Source organism: Opisthocomus hoazin, chromosome 1, assembly GCF_030867145.1.
Source record: "Opisthocomus hoazin isolate bOpiHoa1 chromosome 1, bOpiHoa1.hap1, whole genome shotgun sequence".
In the NCBI taxonomy this organism is placed as follows: domain Eukaryota; kingdom Metazoa; phylum Chordata; class Aves; order Opisthocomiformes; family Opisthocomidae; genus Opisthocomus; species Opisthocomus hoazin.
Genome location: NC_134414.1, coordinates 110,804,487 through 110,827,844, shown reverse-complemented (window position 1 = coordinate 110,827,844; position 23,358 = coordinate 110,804,487). Strand labels below are relative to the sequence as shown.

The 23,358-nt window shown below is 41.3% G+C and overlaps 1 protein-coding gene across 1 annotated transcript in view; it reads right to left on the bottom strand.

The window, feature by feature from the left end:
* The window catches only part of ADAMTS5 (ADAM metallopeptidase with thrombospondin type 1 motif 5), a 50,412-nt gene that overhangs the window by 12,613 nt on the left and 14,441 nt on the right, over positions 1-23,358 (bottom strand). Inside the window, exons 3-4 of the mRNA XM_009933369.2 lie at positions 7,253-7,420; positions 1,031-1,314 (exon numbers count right to left, since the gene is read on the bottom strand). Coding sequence (XP_009931671.2) covers positions 1,031-1,314; positions 7,253-7,420 — 452 coding nt within the window. The remainder of the gene's footprint in view (positions 1-1,030; positions 1,315-7,252; positions 7,421-23,358) is intronic.

Here is a 23,358-nt window from a genome sequence, read left to right as displayed (position 1 = left end):
ACAGCTGCCTTCAGCCTGTTTCACAGAAGACACACATCCACCAGAAATAGTGCCCATACTCTCATGTGCTACTCGCTTTTTTTTGCTATTCCCACCAATAGGCCCTCTCAAACTAGATTCTGGGGATTTGGCTCCCAGGATATGTTCATAAGGATAATCTATGATTAATTACATGCAATTATTGTGATGCATAGGTACTGCTCTGTATTACTGGCAAGAGATGGAGTTGTCAGATACAGTTTGCAACATTGCTAATTTGGCTCCCTAAGAAGAGCACTACAACCAATTACAGGTACTGCATGAAGAACTACATAATTCTATAAAGAAGGGTGTTATAAGGGCTGTAGCTTGATTTGAATGACTCTCATAGCTTGCAAGTATCTTCACAAAGCTCTACAAGTCTGTAGCTCTCCTGTGTGTACAACAGAAAGGGCAGTGCTACTGCCTGCCCATTACATTTAGAAGTAGCTGAACTGTGCAGTTGACAGTTGTCATGAGCCTGGGGACTCCCATAAGCCTGGGGACTCTTCAGATGTGTAAAGTTGACAGAGGGGACTCTGTCACTGGAGGTACAAACTTTTCTGCTCAGGGAATTGTATTAAGGATGAACTTCATCGATCTTCGCTACAGTTAGCACCCTAGTGCCTTTCGGATAAGGGTTGTATATTAAATTTACAGATTTAATTTACCTGCCAGTCCATTGCCAAGAAGTCAGAAAGCTAAGAATAGGTCATCGACAATCCTGCTGTATGTCCTGAGACCTCATTCACTGAACGGGCAAATCCTCTGCTCTAAAGGGATGCTCCTAGTTTTCCAGGAATGAAGGCTTTCATACTCCAAGATGAAAACATGTTTCCTGAAACTCAGCAGCATTTTTGCTATATCCCTCACCATTAACACTCCATTTACATTCTAAAATTAAGGCAGCTTTCAAACTGACTTCCATAAAGTCCCTTTCACTCTCACAGAAATCAGTGCCTTTGAGCAGCACGCCTTCTAGAATTCCCTAGGGTCACAGCCGGTAACTTACTGAGTAGTATTTCTTCTTGGTTTTGTCAACACATTTTCCCTGGAGGCAGATCCTTCCTTTTCCACACGGTGTTCCCTCCACAGCAGGCAGCTTCTTAGTCAGACACACCATCTGACCTTGGCGAACAACGGCACACCAGAGGCGAGAGCACACATCCATACCGGGACACACTGTGTATTCAGGTCCAAACGCCAGTTTGCACTGACGAATGGCATCGTAGGTTTGTCCTGGGAGCTCCTCGGGGCCCAGGATCTGCTTTCTTGGTTGGTCCAGCAAACAGTTGCCTAGAAGATCAAACCAACCTATTATTACTCCTTTCCTAGTTTTCTCTACAGTGCTGCAACTCTGCCACTCAAGTTAGGCAGACTAATAATAACGATGAACCTCACTCAAAGGATGCTGACGTGAACGGAGAGGCTCTTTGAGGTGTCATCAGGTTTTGGACAAGGTCATACTGTTGCAACTATGTTCTCACTGAGCAGTGCACCAGGTGCTGAGCTGTCTATTTCCAATCCGAGGGTGTAAATGAATTTTACTCAGGTCCCTCTGGCCTTTCATCCTTGTTTCCTTCATTTGAATTGACTCTGAACACATTCTACTTCATTTATCAATCTGTGATTTAAGGAATGATCAGCTCTCATGGCAAAGTATGCAAAGCTGTCATTTGAATTTTGAGCCAGAACATCAGAAATGGTGAAGCTTCTAAAGGGGTGCCAGAAAAATCACAAAAAGCCTGAATTGTAGCCAACGATGCACTTAAAAAAAAAAAAAAGAAAACCCCAACAGATCAAACGAAAAATATAAGCTGCGTATCGAAAATAAGGTTGGCAGTAAATCTGGACTGGGCTTTCCTTGTAAAGAATGATACTTGGCTGCTTCTGGAATTAGTTTGAAGAGGGCTATCCATTTTATACAAAAATACATAAATAACAGAAAGAAAAGAAAAAAATAGCATAAACATAAAGAACTGAATACGTGTTTTGAGATATATTGCTGAGGTCAAGATTTGTCTGGCACACTCTAAAAATGAGAATTCACATTTAGGGTCTAGAAAATCTACTGATAGATTTTTTTTTTTAACGTTGAAGAACTTACTTGTTGACATGCAGAACTATTTATTCAGTGTAACCTCTTCTACACTTCATGAAAGGGATATGTGGTCTGGGCAAGCTTTACTTATCCTTGGCCAAAATAACTTACCACAGTTTACCTCACTTTGGAACCTACACTAGTGTACTTCATCTGTATCATGGGTGAAAAAGGGCTATCTATAAAATACTCACTATTTACACAAAAATCAGACAGAATTTCAAGTGAGGGCAATGAACTTAAAAAACCCAAATATTCCATCTCTCAATGGCTTGTGTTTTCCCTCTACAAGACACATTTACGGCAACTGTTCTTTTCCTCCTCTAAAGACTAAGGCAAATTAGCCAAATCAGCCAAGAATTCTTTCTGCATCACCACTTACTACCAAAAAACTCTCTGTCTTGTTAAACTTGTTCCATTTTTCCTTTACTGACCCTGACTTAGCCTAGCCGTATCTTCAATCTGGATTATGCTCACTTTTTTAATGAAGACAAGGTGTGCCAGCACTAAATGATGAGCTGAAAGCCATCAGATAAAGATAATTAAAAGTACCCTAGCACTCAAGGCCTGGTGTAGTGTAAAATCTTAAAGTCACGGTGGAGAGCGAGGAAACACAGATATTTTTTCTGGGGTTTCTGAAAAGGATATCACTGGCAAAAGCTGCTGTCAAAAACACATGCTGTAAAAGCAAAGCACAGTGGAAGCCCTACTTCACATACCTTGTGATGAGGGAGGAAGCTAACACAGTATTAGGGCAGTGATGGGAAGGCAGTAACATGTTAACATCTAGTGGTATACACTACTATTATATATATACTGCAGCACTAATCAAACTCCCAAGTGCAACCATTACTCAGTATTTTAAAACATCGTAATAACACATAAGTTACTCAAAATAACACTGCTGCCCATCCCTGATATCTATGACAACTGACATGACTGGAAATATAAATTTAGAGAAAAAAGGAAAAAAAAGTTACATCCTCACATATACTTGCTTTGTCAAGCATTTTAGTTAACACCTATTTGGGTATCTTTCACACATGAATAACAAACAGGTTCCACAAGCTTACATAGCAAATATTGCATTTTTTCCCCTTCAGAATACAGTGGAATGAGATCTAAAGTTCTCCTTAATTGATACTGCTCTGAGGAAACACGTATAATGTCTATAAAGCCAGGTGTTCCAGCTGATCTCACATGATAAATTCACAACTGAAGAGAGGAAAGGCACCCGAGGCTTCCCCACAGGGGAAAAAAAAATCTTTACATTTATAGATAGTAGCAGTGGTAATCTATGTTTAGACAGGTTGCAGTGAAGTGCATGTGTTTTCACCATCAGCTAGTCCAACCTCCTACTTGTAACGGTCAGAAATGGCCACGTTAAGAAATTGGAGAATGGTTTGCCCTGGGCCCCCTGGTTGAGAGGGCAGAGAGGGCTTCAGTTCACTGCAATACACTGCAATGTACAGAGCATGTATACACCGCTATTCCCAGTTTTTGGCCTGAGTACCAAAGAACATCTGTGTGCCCTGCAATAGAGCACCACTGCTGTCTGATGATAACATTAGTTAAGCCATCCCATTATCTCTCCTCAATGTTATGTGCAATATATGTGGGGGAAAACCAGGCAAAATAAGATGTGTGCAGGAAGCAGATAACCAGGATATAAATTAATTAAAATAGAAATAGCCTTGTTTCAGGTTGCACAGATCACCGAGGACTCTGACAAACACAGTAAATCACAAACAATCATACCACAGCCTAGTGGCTGGCATGACAATAAAGGCAATTAGTATCCTAGGAGAGGGCTGGCTAAAAGCAGACAGAAATAAATGTCACTGTCTTCTGGACACTAACTCAGCCTCTTCTTCCTAAATGTCAAACTGATGTCTGGGGTCATCTGATGAGCGTAAAACAAATGGTGATATCATGACGATGATGTTTACAGTTGTCAGAGTGGGCCTCAGGAGACAGGGAATCAGCACCTTGATCCTCCCCAGACCTCCTGGTTGACCTTGGACAAGACATTTATATTGAGATTTATTGAGCTGACTTTAACCGTATGTAATGCTGGTGTCTGCAATTCAGACAGCTGTCAGATGTTTCACTACTCAGGCAAACGAGGTTATGGTGTAATTCACCACCACTACTGCAACTCATGAGATCAGTCAAAACACTGATGCCATTGATTGATTAGACCCCTCTGCATTACGATGGGAACTTAAATCCCCAGTTCAGGAGTAGCTACCTACATAGTAAATACCCACATTTTATAAGATGAGTCCCCAATACTGCTTTCCAAATTTAGAAAATAGGAACATTGGTACTTGATAACGTGATGTTAAAGAGTTAGAGTCAAGACTGTGATGTTTGCTGTTATGGCAGTATGGAGTGAATACCTAAATCTATAGCTTTAGTAAGATATGGACTGTTCTTTTCTAGCAGAATACTGCTCACAGATGCAAACTTCTGGACTTCATTCACATTTCATTATACTTAGCCATGAGGAGCAGCAGATGAAGCGTTTTATTTATTTCCCCACACCAGTGCTGCCATGCCATGCTTTGGTCCCCCTGCCAAAACACAATTCATAATAAACTCTTGCCTGTTCAGAGCAAAAGCCTGGTGCAAACTGCCTATGCTGCCTATCAGAGAACAGCAGAGTCTCCTCTCATTGCAACTGCTATTTTCTGCTTTCCTCGTCTACGTTATGCCTGAAGCACTGCTCAGAATTACACTGGAATGGTTAAGTTTTTTTCCTCTGCCTATCAGCGCTTGCGAGAGATAGGATTTTCTCCTTTCTATGGGAAGATTGTGGGGGACCACCTTGTTGAAAAGAAAAAGGGAGAGAAAACACTGCAACTACACAACAGCACATCTGCCCCAGCTAAAGAAAAAAATCAGAAACCCAGAAATGTGCTTATTCTGAAGGTAACACAGAAATACGGCACATTTGCACTGTTTTATTATCAGCCCAAAGCAGTGTCATGCTCTACTAGGATCCTGTGGTTTCTGGTACACTCTGTGAACATTACAAATGGGAATTATGGAGCTATCGATTCATTCACTGACTGGAAGAAGATAAAACCAGAAGAAATTCCTTTCCTAAAATAATGCATGCCCTTTCAGCACAATACTTTGAAGAAACTGCAATTTAAATCATTGACTTCCGTTTTCACTTCATAGATAGTTTTGATGTTCTGTTAAGACAAATCTTTGATTTAAAATAAGTAACTGATAAATGATAAACAGCAAAGGAAGATTGTTACTTAGAAAAGGTCTCTGAAGGCCTGATTTATCAAGAAAAGAGATTCCCTAAACATTGCATATTTGAAATCACACCAGTAGCATCAGTAATAAAATTAATTCCCAGAGGACTATGGACCTCTATGACAATAAGTTCAAATTTTCTGTGAATTACATCATCACAGCGATAACTCTTTGAGACTGCATGCCTGAGTGGTAACTACTCACGTGTATCAGAAAGGGCAATGTATCCTAACCCATGCATTACCAGATCCTAAGCCCTTTACATGCAGCAAGGAATACATGACTTTGTGAAACAAACGTCAGCAGTTGAGGACTGCTGAACTTCGTGTACAGTAAAACAGCACTCATGCTGAACAAGGAGACTGTAACGCAGTTCTGAAGGATCTGAAGCTCCTACCTACTTCTACTGAAAAAAACTGTCAGAGTTATATTCTTGGACCCGTAGGACTGATGGTTACAGCCCCTCCTTACTTCCACATCGAGACTGGGTCCAGCTCATGGAAAAGGGTCCAAATCTCAAGCATCCCCTAAGGTTTGTAACAGCCAAAGGCGAGGTGGGTGGGAGAAATGCTGTCTTTGCTTTCTTTACGGTTGGAGAAACTAGCTAGCTGGATGCACAGTAAAGAGGAGTCAGGTGACAAAAAAAAGGGAAAAAGTGAGAACAACCTTTCTACCCGCCTGCAGCAGGAGAGGAACAGGAGAAGCAACACAGAGTTCCTTGGGCTCTCAAAGAGGTTTTTCATGGATGGTGAGGGAGGTTGCTTTTTTTTACCCCAGTGAACTGCACCTCAATAACTAAACTCAAAAAGGAAAGTTCTCTTCATATGTGGAAACTAACTTAGTAATATTAAGTCAATGCTAGGGCAATATGGACAATAAAACAGGACAGTACAGATTAATGGATCTAATAAAATTGAGAGAAAAAATTAAGTCATTCTCCAATAGTGGAAAACAGGAGAAAATATTTCAGAGAGCACCGAAATTAGCCCACAGAATATTTAAAACCAAAAAAAACGTTTACATTCAGCAGACATACCGTACTTTTTATACATAAGCATTTCGGTTACCATAACAACTTGATACATTCACTCAATTATGTAATTTTTATCTCAGCATTTTGGAATTCAAATGGTTTGTTTAAGAACTGCAGTTGCTTTGGGAGCACAATGAAGACAAGTGAAGACTACGCTTTTTTATTACTCCTTTTGCGAAATGAATGCTTTGCACTTATTCTCCAAAGGTTAAATGACATGTTTAACAAATATTAGTTACATGACTTGAAAGGTAAGCTCCTGGGGCAGAAGGAATCTTTTACAATATACTGCTTAATTCTTGCCTACAGCCCCTCTACACAAACAAAATAAATACAATGGCATTATAAACGTAATAAATACAATGCCACTATAAACATAATAAATGTCATTAATGGTAACAAGAACACATACACTCTGCTCTTATCTGTAGTCTAACGCTAAGTAGACCGTATCAGCTATTTTGATTTCTGCGAAGAAAAAGCCATTTCCTTGTGTCCTCTGGTAAAGTACTCTCTGACCTCGTTACCTGTGGCATTTGGGAAGACTAGACTAATTTCATGCTTTTAAAAAAACCTCTCCATGTTCCAAACCATATTACTGCCAACACACTCTCCATCAGTTCTTCCTTTTCTCTTGCATTTGAACCATGCAAAGGGAGGACAAGACTCTGCCAGCCTTTTAGACCTTTGCCTTGTTTTGCAAGCACTTCCAAGACAGTCCTGAAGATGAGCAAGGAATGAACAAGCTGGTATAAAATGTTCTTATTAAAAAAATTTATCACAGTAAAAACCAGCACGTAGCTGACACGAGGTGGGATAATACATACCATGACCATCATCAAAAAATTCTGTTATAGTTGCTGAAGTGCATTTGGACCAGGGTTTTGAAGCATCAATGCTAGTCAGAATAGAGGACATCAGGCGCTTATCTTCCATGGAGCCAAAGTTCTCCTCACAAAATTTGGAGTCATCATGGGAAAGCCCAAGCAAATGCCCTACAGAAATGAAACAAATAAATAAAATTTCATGACTATCCATAACAGAGTTTACCAGCTGGAACTCACCGTCAAGGTAAAATGAATTGTATAATCCTTTCTCAAATTTTGAACAGCAGCCCAAAGCAGGCCACTTGAAACGTGGTATCTCTGCTTGAAGACAGAAATGCTGTGACAGTTTACACCATTACATACAGCAGGGAAGTAATGCCATCAGCTGACACGTCATCGAACTGTGCTAACTGAAACCTGATGACGACTAAAGTGAACTGGACTCACTTGTATTAGTCAACAATTTAGTTCTTACTGTTTTTCCAAATCATCTTCAGCAAGAAAGACTAATTCTTCACTCTACAAAGATGTTCTGCAACTTTCTAGACAGATGCTACAATATCTTTCTAAATGGACAAAAAAGCTAGTATTTATGGAGCAACGAAACACAGTGTATGTAAAGTGCACTCCTTTCTGAAGCGTGAGTACCCTCTATGACACATCAAACAATCTGAATAATGTTTTCTAATAGTCTCTTCCATGTCAAGTGCCTTGTTCTGTGGGAGGGTGCTTTTTAGTCTTTTTTTTTTGTTAGGGTTTTAGTTTTGCTGTGTTTTATTTTAAATGTGTATCATATTGGATATTTATACTCCAGAACACAAAACAATGTGCATACAAAGCAGCACATGACAGAACTTGCAAAAATCCTTAATGCCCAGGGGCATTCAGTTCAGTGCTAGATGAGTTCCTATAAGTGCATGTAACCTTTTCTGTAGTTCAGTGATCCCCACATTCTAGTCTCTGGGCATTAATACAATACTAGATTGCAGGCAACACACTTTGCTCCCTCTGTAAACATCAGGTTTAACTTTAATTTCCATGCCCACATTGGATATCCATCTCACAGCCAATTTACTACCCAAGAGGGATAAGACCGAATAGGAACCAAAGCTGCAGGGAGCTCAAGCCTGAACTTAACACTCACAGTCTTCAAGCTAGGCTAGGAAATGATTAATCAGACATCCAGGGCTAGACCAAGAATGCTTTAATGATAAGGGCAAAGACCACCCATCAAATCCACTGCAGAGAAATAAATCTGATGCCCTCAAATAGCCTGCATGGCTGAAAAGACTATTTGTGTTATTCTGCAACAACTGAAAGTCTTCTAGGTACCACTGGCTTCATGTTTTGGTGTAACTTTCTGTAGACTAGCTGAAACGTTACAAAAGCAGGGACACTGATGGCAGGATATCATATTCTGATATCCATAGTAATATGCATGACAACAGCAATAACAATAATAGAACAGAATCATAGAATCATTTAGGTTGGAAAAGACACTTAATATCATCGAGTCCAACTGCAAACCTAACACTGCCAAATCCACCACTAAACCAGGTCCCTAAGCACCGTATCTACACATCTTTTAAACACCTCCAGGGATGGTGACTCCACCACCTCCCTGGGCATCCTGTTCCAACGCCTGACCACTCCTTCAGTAAAGAAATTTTTCCTAATATCTAATCTAAACCTCCTCTGATGCAACTTGAGGCCTTTTCCCCTCATCCTATCGCTAGTTACTTGGGAGAAGAGACCAACAGCTGCCTCACTACAACCTCCTTTCAGATAGCTGTAGAAAGCAATAAGGTCCCCCCTAGCCTCCTCTTCTCCAGACTAAACAATCCCAGCTCCCTCAGCCGGTCCTCATAGGATTTATTCGCCAGACTCCTCACCAGCCTCATTGCCCTTTTCTGGACACGCTCCAGCACCTCAATGTCCTTCTTGTAGTGAGGGGCCCAAAACTGAACACAGTCCTCCAGGTGCGGCCTCATCAGTGCCGAGTACAGGAGCACCATCACCTCCCTACTCCTGCTGTCCACATTATTCCTGATACAAGCCAGGATGCCGTTGGCCTTCTTGGCCACCTGGGCACACTGCTGGCTCATGTTCAGCTGGCTGTTGACCAACACCCCAAGATCCTTTTCTGCTGGGCAGCTTTCCAGCCACTCCTCCCCAAGCCTGTAGCATTGCATGGGGTGGTTGTGACCCAGGTGCAGGACCCGGCACTTGGCCTTGTTAAACCTCATACAGTTGGCCTCGGCCCATCGATCCAGCCTGTCCAGATCCCTCTGCAGAGCCTGCCTACTCTCCAGCAGATCGACACTCCCGCCCAATTTGGTCTCGTCTGCAAACTACTCAGGATGCCTACAGGCTTTAAAAGAAGAAAATCAGCAAATTTTACCTATTGGCCTTATATAACCTTTCTATTATGTTGTCTTCATCTACTCTGGGTGAGCAGCCAAGAGGAAAGAGATGGAGGTAGCACTCCCTGTCGAGGTCTATCTGAGGTTAGGAAAGCAGCTATCTGACCAGAGCCTGCGTTATGGCTGCAGGTTTCTGGCCTGTGAGAGAAGCCAGCCACCAGCTGGCAGCTTCAGTCCCTGGGTCCCTGACCTAGGGATAGAGGTACAGGAAAACTGACAAGAGGACCTCGATCTATCCCTTCTAGTTGTACAAGTGATGACCACGAACAGCCAGTCTGTCTTCTGCAGCTGCTGAATCCCCACTGGAGAGGGGGTAGGAAGGAGAAGGCAGAGAGCATCTTTTTTTCCTCTCTTCCCGTGATGTGCACACATTTATCAACATCATTGAAATATGGCCACTATTTGAATAAAAGGCCCTGTAGTATTATAAATGCTAGTAAGAATTTCTTCAAGGAACCTAGGTTAACACTGATGAGAGTTAATACTCCTTTCCCCGTTACTGCTGTTGCTAATTGCTATTGCAATGCCATATCACAAGTACATTGCTGCAAAAACATAATGAATCAAACTTTCATACTGCAGGCATGTCTAATTACATGCCTGTGTTTTACATGCAAGATTTGGACTTTTTTTCTGATAGATAAAACCACTTTCCTTTGGCAATTCTTACTATATATAGGCCAGATAATGTATTTTTATTCTGCACTGAGACATGACTGAGTATCAGTAGGTACATGTCAAGTTTCAAGCTGATACAGCACTACATAAATACTTGCTTGCAAGAGATGACATCTTTGTTTATTTAAGCCAAATGCTGATGCTGAGCAAAGTAACTCACTAGTAAGATTACTATTTCAAACAGATGCATTGCTCTGACAGAGTGACCAAATAATCAGTGCATCACTTCTAACCTATAGAGTAATTTCTGTGGAAGTGTCACAGGCCAAGCATTTAATGAACCAGCAGCTACTGTGCCAATGAGAACCACCTCTGGCTTTGCCAAAGTCTTAGACTCCAACAGCACATGCCTTCAGGAACCACAAAGATGATGTTGGTTTTGGCTGCCATTCTACGCAGCGTTATCGCTAAGCTTGTATTCGTGCTAATGCACTAAATGGCACCTGGTCACACCTCATATCTGAGAACTATGAGCAGAGCTGACAGGTTAATGAACTTCAACATATGCCTAGTAGTAATATAACTAGAACCATTTTCTGCTGACATTAAATAACTCCTTGTAGCATGTTTCACCAGTGTTCTGCTAACTTAAGTAACCATTTACTAGAGAGGGCTTTAGCCCCATCCCCTAGTTTTTGTTGACACACCCCTCAATACACGGCGCAGCTCCCCGTTTACAGCAGGACTGCAGGCATACCGCTTTGCAGAGCTGTCCAGGGGTTCCGGCTGGTTTATTCTACGTCACTTGAATCCGTACACTTGAACATGCATATATTACCAATCAATTATACAGAACTATTTTCAAAAAATCAGCCCAGCAAGCATGGAAACACCATGCTGTTTGACCTAAGTCTCACTATAGCAACCTTCTCTGAGACAGCTTCTATGCTTAAAGGTTGCAGGAAGAATGCTTTTGTATTTAATGTCCCAAAACTGCCCACAGTTGTAACACTGCAAGACATTACTTCACCGCAGCATGAATGTGAAATAAGGCAATGAGATTCTGTCAGTGGAAAAGCAGTTTCATTTCTAAGGCACTAAACAGCTCTGGGTGAAAACCAAAAGCTGGAGGATTGTCCAAAAAGTCTGGCTGAACAACATGGCACAACAATGCATGTTCAGCGGAGGATATGAATAATAGTTAGGGGCAAACTAGCAATTTGAGAAGTTCATTTTTCAGACTCCTCAACATTTTATATCACCATTCAGAATGACCCCAATCTCTGTGATGTGAAGGATTCAGTCTTGTAGCGCAGAATTTGAGTTTCTTAACCTTAACACCCTCTGATACCGCTCTGCAACTCTTCACCCATTTGAGACAGAACTTTGCTCTTTATAGGAATCCCCTTCTTGCATAAATGTACTTTACCTTTCATAACTTTGTTCATCTTACATGACAGACATCTTACATGAGCACGTTAATAAATGACTTAATACAGTGCAGATATGCACGCGTCCTGTTAACGCTGATGCTTCTGAACGTGCAACTTCGACATCACAGTTTCTCTGCTACTGATGACATTCTTTCAACACAGTTTTTGTGTGTGTAAGTTCCTCCTTGAACCATGTTCATCATCCCTGGCTTTGGAAAGACCTCTGTGTCTTCCCTATGTGTGTTTTTCAGCCCTGGCTCCTCCTGCCGTGTGATTTGTAAGCAACCTCAGCTTAGACTACCTACTGTCACAGCAATGTGTACACAACACGTTAAACTATGGAAATCCTACAGCCGAGCAATGCAAATGCTCCTGGAGCAGGCCAGGGAGTATCTAGTGCTTTAGCTTGCTTCTGGCTTCCCTGCCTAAAGATGGTATAGTTTCCTTCTCTCTCTACTCTGAGAGATGCGCTGACTTGGCAGAGAATGTAACCCCTGAGCTGTGGGGGGTGAACTGAAGTTGCTCCTCTTCCTTTCTTTTTTCCTCCTCTGTATAGACAAAAAAAGAATATCCTTCAGATATGAGAAAGCTTGCAGCCAACTCTCAAGCTCTTCACTTTGAGCAGAGAGACTGCAAATTTTTCCATAAAATAATTGCAAATCAGTCTCTCTCTGAAATGGCTGGACAGTCTCTGTGAAGCTCAGAGTAAACAAATGAAATGCTTCTCAGGTGACTATTCAGCACAGAACATTTCATGCTGAATAGTCTGGCAAAAGCACAGGAAACTGAAAGAGGGTCATCTTCCAGAAAGTGTCAGCTACTGGCTTCACCTTTATTTAGAGTGCACTGTAACTTCTATACTTTACAGTGATAAAGGGGTTGAACTGAGGACATGCCTCATTAACAGTGTCTACTTTCTCATATTAAATCAGGCCACTCTTCTAATGCACGATGAGAACCAGTCACTTACTTGGCAGACTTCAGCTTTTCAAGGAGAAGCTTCCCAAAGTATTTGTGAATCCGGTTATTTAAAAAATTTTCAAAAATAATTTTAAAAAATCATGACAAGCTAAGTAGTAAGTAGGGAATAACTTCCAAAACATGTAATTCTGATTGCCAGTATTTAAGCTTCTGAATTAACCACCAGTCACATTAGTGAGGGTAATATCTGCTCATGGCATTAAACATATGGATTCTGTCTGTCCTTACCGATTTGCCAGTGAACTTCATATGTATGCTTACAAGCACTGTGAATGCAACTGTCAAAGAATTTTATGGAACTAAAATTCCTAATACTTATCACAGCCTAAATCTCTCTCCATCCTAACTTTGGCTTTTAAAGCATTCTGACCAGGCTTAAAACAGATTAAAATATACGACAAACTTCCAATGACTCTTTATACTGATTTTGCCTTTCATTAAAAATAATCAAAATTCAAAATGTCACACTGATCTGTAAACTCTAAATGCTGTCTAGCTAATGTGTGCTCCTTTTAGCACAGAAGTGGGAACAACAAAGTAGTTATACATCCACGCCCTTCGTCCTTTTGTATCCAAGAACTAAAGCAGGGACATTTCCCTTCCTATTTGGAAGGGCTCCCCCCTGATCCTTTGCATGTGTGAACATGCTGGTATTACCATATATATCGCTCAGGACATTAGGGTGGTTTCTAGCATTTACTGGTGAGGTGCTTCCCTTCCTAAGAACCAATGTGAAAAAATGACAGGTGATCCTTCAAGTGATCCTGTATGTAAGCATAATTTGGGCAAAAGCAAAGACTTAATAAACACAAATCTTATAACGAAAGCTTTTAAAAACCATGCCAATGTTAGCACAACAACATTTTGTACTACTATGAACTTCAAACCAGGCTGTTGAAAAAAAGAAAACAAAAAAGGCTCCCAGCAGCTGTGTAAAATGATGACTGACTGAGAATGGGTTAGTAGATCATCTGATGTTTTCTACTTAATGAAGCATCTTACTGGTGTTGACAGTTCCCACTGAGTGAAAATGACATAATATAATTTTACCAGCAGGATGGTGTTTAGTTAAGTTATGCTGTAGGAATGCACAAAATGGTAAAAGAAACAGATGGCGAGGAGGCAGGGTTTACCCTCATACTAGCGAAGAGGAGCTAGCCTTCTTGTAAATTGGTTCCTTTCCAAACAGCAAAAAGACCAACTAGCTAAATGGACTGACAGCCTTTCCTCACTGCCTTCCTTCTCCCCTTGAGGTGAGAGAAGGTGTGACCAGATCAGTATAGTGTTGAAAGCAGTATGAAAGCAACCTGCAGACTTTGGATCGTAGTATATTTTGGAACATCATCTGCAAGAGTCTCTTGGCACAGCTCAGTCTGTTTAGATCCTGAGGCAAGAAATGAAGGAGTTAACAGCAGCCATGGGCCCCTGGATCCCAGTTCACTTGCACTGTCTGCATTCTTGATAGTGGACCTTGCACTGCACAAGCTTTCCTACCCTAACAGCTACTGAAGGTCAACATTTCTTTTACAGCCCAACATGAAATAATACCCACAATAGGTTCAAAAAGAATTCTTACAACTTGTAGGAATGGGTGTATATTCATTAAACGAGGTGGGAATACTCCAAAACAATTATGACAAGTCAGCTACAACTTACATCCTCTCTGAATGTCAGGAGACAAAGAGCTCTGCAGATAAATGAGGAGAGCATCAGAGCTATGTTGGATGCGTGGGGAAGCACACTGTGCTGAAGCTGTTTTCTTCCCAGGAGCGCTGGGACGCAAAACAGAAGTTTGGATATTTCTTAATTATCTTAAAATAGGTTGCCAGACTAACTCTAAAGGTTCAATGTCTCAACAGCATGCAAAAATTACTCTGTTCTCACTTGTTTTCCACTGGTATCTCAAGTATAGGAATAAAGAAAACAGAAAGCACCCCTAACGTACAGCAAGTAAACTCAGCTTTTGCTAAAACACAACTAGTGGCAGCTTTTTCTTCCGAAAAAAAACACCAAAAAACCCAGCCTTGTTTATGGACATGCACAGATCTCTATAGCATTTGAACTGAACAGCATGTGGAAGTACAGCTCTTGCACTGACTTTGACCACAGGACACACTCAAAGTGACACAGCACGGTAAAAATGCTGCAGGCATTGTAATTTGTTTTCCTAAAAAAGCTCAGCTCCGACGAAGCACATGTTTTTCAGTGAGGTCATGCCTTTCACCTGATTTTCAGTGGGGATGACTGGGGTACAAAAGAAGGTCAAGTGATTTGCCCAAGGTTACCCAGTGAGTCGCTGGCTCTCGCGGGATCAGGATTCAGGAAGCTCCTGGATCAACATTCCTTGGTCTAATCAGCAGCCCATGCCTTCTGCACCAGCCTCTCGCTCTCTCCTTTGCGAAACAAAGATTGCATGTGGTAACTCTTTTAAAGTAAAACCATTTCTTTCTGCATGTACTGTGTGTCTCACTTGTGCGAGTACTTGGCTCCTCATTAAGAAGGGCATACTGATATCACTCAGAAATCCTCTTGAAGTCATGGGAATTTTGCACAAAAAATGATGGACCTCAGCAATAACGATTAATAAAGTTGTTTTTTATAGAACAGAAGTGTTTTGAATTACACAAGCTTACAAAAAACACGCATAGAATGTAAAACTGTCCACTCCTCTTTCTTCATACTTGAACTTTCCTTCCAATTTTCTTTTCTTTGACTGCAATCCATCACTTATGAAAGAAAAACAAAATCACTTTCTCTTTTAAATATCCAGCCCAGAGGCAGATTTTAATATTTCTAGCTTAAAAGAGTTCTTCAGACTGAATGAAACAAGTCTGAAGTGCAGCTTCTTTTCACAAGCAGACATAAAAAAAAGCCACAATCAGACATTCATACACCAGTCCTGCAGACTTTACACAAAACAAACTTCTGCTGAAACAGCTTGTTGTAACAGACTTCTGTGGGAGATCACAGATACATCACCCGCCTCAGACAGAGAGTTTGCAGGCAAGGTTCTGTCCAGGCAATATGGACTAGGCAATCAGAAAACACTACGTCCACATAGACTAAAATAATCGTTAAAAAGATGTGGTGTTGGAGGTCCATGCTACATCTGCTATCCTAATTAATGGGGCATGTGAAAGATAAATATTAATTTTAATGAAAAAGTGGGACATGATGACACCCATTTCACATTCATCCAACTCAGGGTAACTTACAAAGAATATAATTCATGATAGCTCAAGTTAAATGAATGAAATCTGGGATAGTAGACACCCATTTCACATCCATCCAACTCAGGGTAACTTACAAAGAATATAATTCATGGTAGCTCAAGTTAAATGAATGAAATCTGGAAGAATGTATAAATTACATTGCCTGCTACCTGTTTATTGGGTAATTCTGCCTTCCTCTCTATACCTGAAGTACTTCCTGCACAAAAACTACATGATCATAGCAGTAGTATTTACCTGACAAGGAGGAAAGCAGTCCCTACATTACCCTGCAATCTGGAGGACTAGGGGTTCAGGCACACCCAACCAAAGTGAAGTTTTTTTAATAATGATTATTCTGAAACATTAGGCAAACCTCAGTTTCATTCTCTACTCCGTTATGGTTGTAGAGATACAAATACTTCTCTCTATATATTTGGCTTTAAGTTATGATGTTTCGGGATCCATAGCAGCTTTTCAAAGCATAATACTTATTTAATCTAATTCTTCATGAGGTTACATGCAAAGATGAGCACAACTCCAGAAAACCTCTGAAAACCCGTGCCGTGCTGCTGCTGTGTCCAAGCCACTTCCTGGAGTCCCTGGTTGAGCGCTTCGCTCTCCATCTCCTCAATTCTCTGTCAGAATCGCTCCACAGCCACCCAACCCGGCAAAGATCCTGAGTCTACTCAGACTTACAAGCACACGGCAGATAAAGAAAAGCTCAAGCATATTCAGAACCAGAGGATTAAATTTTTCGACATCACATCAATCTTCCCTTCCTTCTCTCCAATTTTCCATACAAACTGGCTCAGCTTCACTAAAAAAAGGTTTGTTTTAAGCACTATGCGTGCTGCAGGTGGCACAATTATATATTACATATAACATTGTAAGTTAATCAAAATATTGTTGGGCAAGCCAATTATTTTTAGCCAAAATTTTAACCAGTAACCTTTCGCACATCTGATATTTGTGTTTTGAAACATCAGTTAAAGTTTCTGCCCACTCTTCAGCTCTCGTGAGGGCTCAGTCTGAATGCCCATCTTTTCTCTTAACCAAAGGGGATATGTTCATGAGGGCTTCATTCAAGGGCTTTTGCATGCAAAAGTTTAGACAGAACCTTGGAAATAGTTCAAAGAGAAGTAATTAATTTAATTTTTCTCACATATGTCATCAGAGAAGATCTGGATGAGTGTACTCTCTCCCTCTCTTTCACTCAATTTTTTTGGTTGGTTTTAAGAAAGCAAGTCTACCTAATTACGATTACCTGGCTATTTGCCTAAACTTCATCTGTCATGAAGGAAAGACAATACCAAAGTCAGACAACCATCACCATTTTTTCATGTGCCTATGGGATTCTGTGCCCTTGGCAATGTATCCCCCTTAAAATGAAAAGCTACAAAAGATTTGTACCTGTCAAGGCTGAAGCTTGTTGTTATCTGCTTTATCTTGACAGCCTTGAAATCAAAGGGCTACATGTTCAGCAGCAGAAAAGAAAAGGTGACTGTGTATTTAATTACTTTGAGCATACACAAAATGAGCACAGGTGGTATTAGAGTATTTTTTGATTATTCTATGTACAGCAAAAGCAAGAATGCCACTTAAGTATCATACACATTGTTCTTGGTTTCATTTTCTTCTGGAGAAGGGTCAGAGTCATGCAGTTTGCAAAAAAAGGTTACATGGGTTAGACAAGGTAGCCATGGCCCTCTGTCTACAGAGGCCTACAACTCAAATTCAGGCTCAGGCTCTGAATAAATACTTTCAGTCCACTCACAATTCGGAAGAATGGTATATTGATGTATTTCAGTGAACCGCATGAGTAAGGGATACCTCACTTCTAAAATGGCTTCTTTACATAAAACGATGCTCTTCATTAAAGCACTACACTTTGCTGACGGCATTCGTGATATTTTTGTCCTCAGTGATGGCAGATGCTGAAGAATGATGGCATGCCAAAAAAAGATTTGGTACTAAACACGTTATTAGCTAGTTTTAGTTTCTGTACAGTTCCTTGATTTTAGGTGTTCATCTAGGCAGTACAGCTGTGGAGGAAGCTGTGGTAACATCACATAACCATAGAAAATGAGGCAGAGAGGAGACCTTGAAAAGCCATCTTGCGCATCCTTCCACCCTAGGGTAGGTTCAGCCTCCCCGAAGCCACGGTCGTTTTAGCCAGCCGGCTCCTGCGAACCTCCAGTAACGCAGATTTCGCAGCTGTCCCAAGCAATTCATTCCTGCCCTTAACTGCCCTTCTGGTTAGATGATTTTGGCTGACGCTTAAAGCAAATCTCCATTGCTGCAGTTTAAGGCCATTACCCCTTGTGCTGTCCCAAGTGGACAGGAAGAATGATTTATGACGTAAATTTTCGCAACCTTTTTTTTAATACATCTGAAGACTGCTTTCATGCCCCCTTCTGCCTTCCCTTCTCTGAAGTCACATGTAAAAGATAAAAGAAAACTAATGAACAGAGCTTTAATTAGTTCCATGTAGCAATTTTTAAGCTATATTCTAAAAATAAAATACTTGGAAAGAACATCAGTAAACCATATTACTCAGGAGGATAGAAGGAGTAATAGCATGCCAGCGTGACTGCATAACAAAGAAACAGGAACTTTGCAAAAGGTCAAATGAACATTACCACTGAGCAAAAATGAGCGCCTTCTATCTCCCTTAAAAAAAAAAAAAAAAGAAAAAAGTTCTTCAAGATTGATGGAAAGAATAAAGATACATATAATTCAAGTTATTAGACCCACGTAACTCTCACTGAACTAACTGGAGCTTTGCCTGCTTAAAAGCTGCAGGAAGTATGCTTTTGTACTTAAGGACTAGATTGGAACTCAAGAGGCAAGTTTAATCCCTGGTCCTCCTTGAGTCTTCCTTTGTGATTCTGGGAAATTACCTATTGATAAAACGAGGAGTAGCTCCACTTATTTTCTCCTGAACTCTTCTCATTTTGTACTTGTAGATGACAAACCCTAGGATGGTGGGCTGTCTGTACTGTCTGACTCCTGACTCAAGCATAGGAGAAGACAAAGTCAGCAGAAACTTTTGACCATGACTTCATGACAAAATTTAATGCCAGGCTACTAAATAAGGAACTGTCATGTATTGGATATATCCCATCACAAGAGATGTAAAACATAACTTTAAATTGATTAGAATCACAGAATGCTTTGGGTTGGAAGGGACCTTTAGAGGCCATCTAGGCCAACGCCCCTGCAGTGAGCAGGGACATCTTCAACTGGATCAGGTTGCTCAGAGCCCCGTCCAACCTGTCCTCGAATGTTTCCAGGGATGGGGCCTCCACCACCTTTCTGGGCAAGCTGTGCCAGTGCCTCACCACCCTCACTGTAAGAAATTTCTTCCTTATATCTAGTCTAAATCTACACTCCCTCAGTTTAAAACCATTACCCCTTGTCCTGTCACAACAGGCCTTGCTGAAAAGCCTCTCCTCATCTTTCTTGTAAACCCCCCTTAATTACTGAAAGGCCACAATAAGGTCTCCCCACAGCCTTCTCCTCTCCAGGCTGAACACCCCCAACTCTCTCAGCCTGTCCTTGCAGAAGTGCTCCAGCCCCCTGATCATTTTTGTGGCCTTCCTCTAGACCCACTCCAACAGGTCCATGTCCTTCCTGTGCTGAGGGCTCCAGAGCTGGATGCAGGACTCTAGGTGGGGTCTCCTTAGAGCAGAGAAGAGCGGCAGAGTCACCTCCCTTGACCTGCTGGCCACACTGCTTTTGATGCAGCCCAGGATATGGTTGGCCTTCTGGGCTGCGAGTGCACATTGGTGGCTCATGTCCAGCTCTTCACCCACCAGTACCCGAGTCCTTCTCGGCAGGGCTGCTGTCAATCCCTTCATTCCCCGGCCTGTATTGGTAGCGAGGGTTGCCCTGACCCATGTGCAGGACCTTGCCCTTGGCCTTTTTGAACCTCATGCGGTTCACACAGGCCCAGCTCTCCAGCTTGTCCAGGTCTCTCTGGATGACATCCTGTCCTTCTGGTGTGTTGACTGCCCCACTCAGCTTGGTGTCATCTACAAACTTGCTGTAGGTGGACTCGATCTTGTTGTCTATGTCATCGATGAAAATATCAAACAGCATTGGTCCCAGTATGGACCCCTGAGGGACACCAACTGTCACCGTCATCTATTTGGACATCAAGCCATAGACCACTACCCTCTGGATGCGACCTTCCAACTGATCACTTAGCCACCAAACAGTCCACCCATCAAATCTGTATCTCCCCAATTTAGAGAGAAGGATGTGAGGGACTGTGCGAAATGCCTTACAGAAGTCCAGATAGCTCACATCCATTACTTGTCCCTTGTCCGCTGATGCAGTCATTCCATCACAGAAAGCCAGTAGGTTGGTCAGGCAGGACTTGCCCTTTGTGAAGCCATGCTGGCTGTCTCGAATGACCTCCCTGTCCTCCATGTGCCTTAGCATAGCTTCTAGCAGGATCTGTTCCGTGATCTTCCTAGGCACAGAGGTGAGGCTGACAGGTCGGTAGTTCCCAGGGTCCTCCTTTCTACCCTTTTTAAAAATTGGCACAATGTTTCCCTTTTTTCCAGTCACCAGGGTCCTCACCTGACTGCCATGACTTTTCAAACATCATGGAGAGTGGTTTGGCAACTACATCAGCCAATTCCCTCAGGACTCTGGGATGCATCTCATCAGGTCCCATAGATTTATGTATGTTCAGGTTCCTCAGGTGGTCATGAACTTGGTCTTCTCTTACAGTGCGAGGTGCTATACCCCCCTGTTCCCCATCTTGTGGTACATCGACTCAGGAGACGTGAGGAGAGAGGTTGCCAGCGAAGACTGAGGCAAAAAATTGATTGATTGTGTCTGCTGGTGATGTTGGATCATGCTTATCTTTACAGGATGCATGCGTTGGGTTATAATTTAATGCTGTAAAAGCAACAAAATCTCCAACCCAAAAGTCCAGAGTATTAGAGTAAGAATCTAGTTATTTTTATTTCCTGATGGTTATTTTAATAGGGGATATGTGGAGAAGCAATATGCTATTTCTGACCTATGGAAAACACTGAAAAATGTTTAGATTATGAGCAGTCATGGGTTCTTTAATTCTTTTCTCCAGACGTCTCTGTGAAGCAGTGAAATACATGAAATAAGGAAACATTTTTTTACAGACCGTAGGCTGACGATAACAATGACTTGGAGAAAGTCTACATACTGTACCTAAGCTAGCTCAGATATCCCTGCAAACCTGTGAAGGAATAGCTGATGGAGTTGCTTAAAGTCAAAAAAGACATCCATATGCCACAACATGACACTGAACTGATTATTTCAGACGAGAATCCAGAAGACTATCTTTGTGACAGCAAAGCTGCTGCTGTCCATACTGATAGCAGCATGTCCCCTGCTAGAAAATAACCATATACGGATTTCCCATTAGTGGCTGAATGTCTTGACAGGCTAAGATTTAAAAATAACATTTATGCTATTAGCATCGCTTCCCTTTATTCTGAGGAGAAACTGTATTATTATATTCAAAGTTACAAGGTTTCCTCCTGGTTTTTGTTGCGTTATCCTCATTTTCTACATTTGACACTGGAGACAAATTATTCCGGATTTTCCTACGTACACGTAGGACAAGATTCAGGTCCTCCCTTGTCAATCTTTACATATGGATCTCCACCTCTTATTGTCAGCTAATCAGTTGTACTAAGAATTTGGTTGTGTCTGTTTCTACCTGTGCTATTGTTTATAGCTCTTTGCAGATTTTGCCTGTTATTGCCGCTCATTCATACTCTCCCCCTCAAAAGCCACTGGTCAAAATCCATCTATTTTATCTGAAAGAAAGAAAATAAACAACTAACATATAATGTAGTAGAAACCCTGGCAACAGAAGTGGCAGGCTTTATTCTGTAGCAGGCTGCTTTTTGGCTTCCTATGCATGGATCCAACCTGAGCCCCTGGGCTGTGCATCGTCCCGTTTGGTTAAGCTGCAATTCCATTTACTTTGGTTGCCTTCCAGAGAAAGAGTCTGATCCTCAAAAATGCTCTTGGTTCCTTCAGAGTGGAAACAAGAGCATTCAGATCCCCTTGAAGTCAAAGTGAGGACACACAGCCATTCTCTGGATCAAGTCCACATTAATGATGCTGCATCTGCTACACATGCACACACAGCAGAGTTATTTAAAAAACTGCAGATGGTGACTCTGATTCACTTAATGGCTCACCTTGCTCTTCTGTATGACAGAAAGGGGTATGTTAGAGCCCTTAGCATCCCTTCTGCCTTGCAGGGCATCTCCTATGCTGCCAGGTGAACTCCATCCAGTAACTAAGCCGCTTTAAAATTAAAGCTACATCCTACCCACAGGACAGAGGGAACTTTAAGACTTCTGAACTGTAGGAAGAAATCTGGTCTCCAAATAAAATAAAGTAAGGTTTTCCCCAAAGTGCTTAACTGAAGGGTATACATGCCACACTTTTATTTTTCATCCTTTTTCGACCTTTAATTTAATGTAAGTACTCAAGCAATTTTAGCTGTGTTTTCTTCTCAACTTCTCCCACTTTAGGCCACACACACAAAGATCATTCTGTGACTTGACACCCCTCCTTTCTTGAAATCTTATGGTGAAGAGAAAAAAAAAAAGGATGTTATTTTAAACAACCTCAGACTAGAGGTTTTTTGTCCATTAGGGTACTTATTTATCCGTTTCAGTTCATGTCTTTTTTACACTGAAAATTATAGCTTTTACAGATTCCTGTAAACTTCTAGGTATGCAAATATCTCTTTTTCAAAAACGTGCTTCTAGATCATTGAAAATAATTCACTTGTGTTTACCTTTTCTTTGTGTGGAATTCAGGGTAATAATATGTGTATTTATTGCTCATTCCTTTCTTTATTGATCTATGTTCTTTCATTTTTAATTTATCTAAACATGTATTTATTGCTGATAAAATGGTAGTTGACACACTTTACCCTCCTCTTCACACACCAGATATATCAACACTGACATCACGAGGAGGTCCCTCACCCAGCCTCACCAGTGCCCACTAAGCTTCAGCAGTAAGCATCACTTCTGGATGCAACAAGATACAAGCAGTCCCTCTAGCCGACTGGCCTTTGAGTGATAGACGCTAAGTCTTGGAATCTATCTACTTGTTCCAGTTCTAGACCAGGTTTGTGATGGGTCATTAGCTTCACAGCATCCAGGTTTGATACCGCTAAATTCATCTGATGCAAAGTTGTATTTGATGTATTGCTGTACTGAACTCTAAATGCTCTGAATTAGTGATTTCAGAGGGCTTTTTCTTTTATAAATATATTCTTGTTTATTAAAATAAAATTTCTGGTTTGGAGACTCATTCTGCCACATCACTTTATGTTTTCATGCAACACACGATCCCTCTCCAGCCGCTACTGATTTCATTTATTTGTGGCAGCGTAAAAGCAGTAGGGTTAGGTT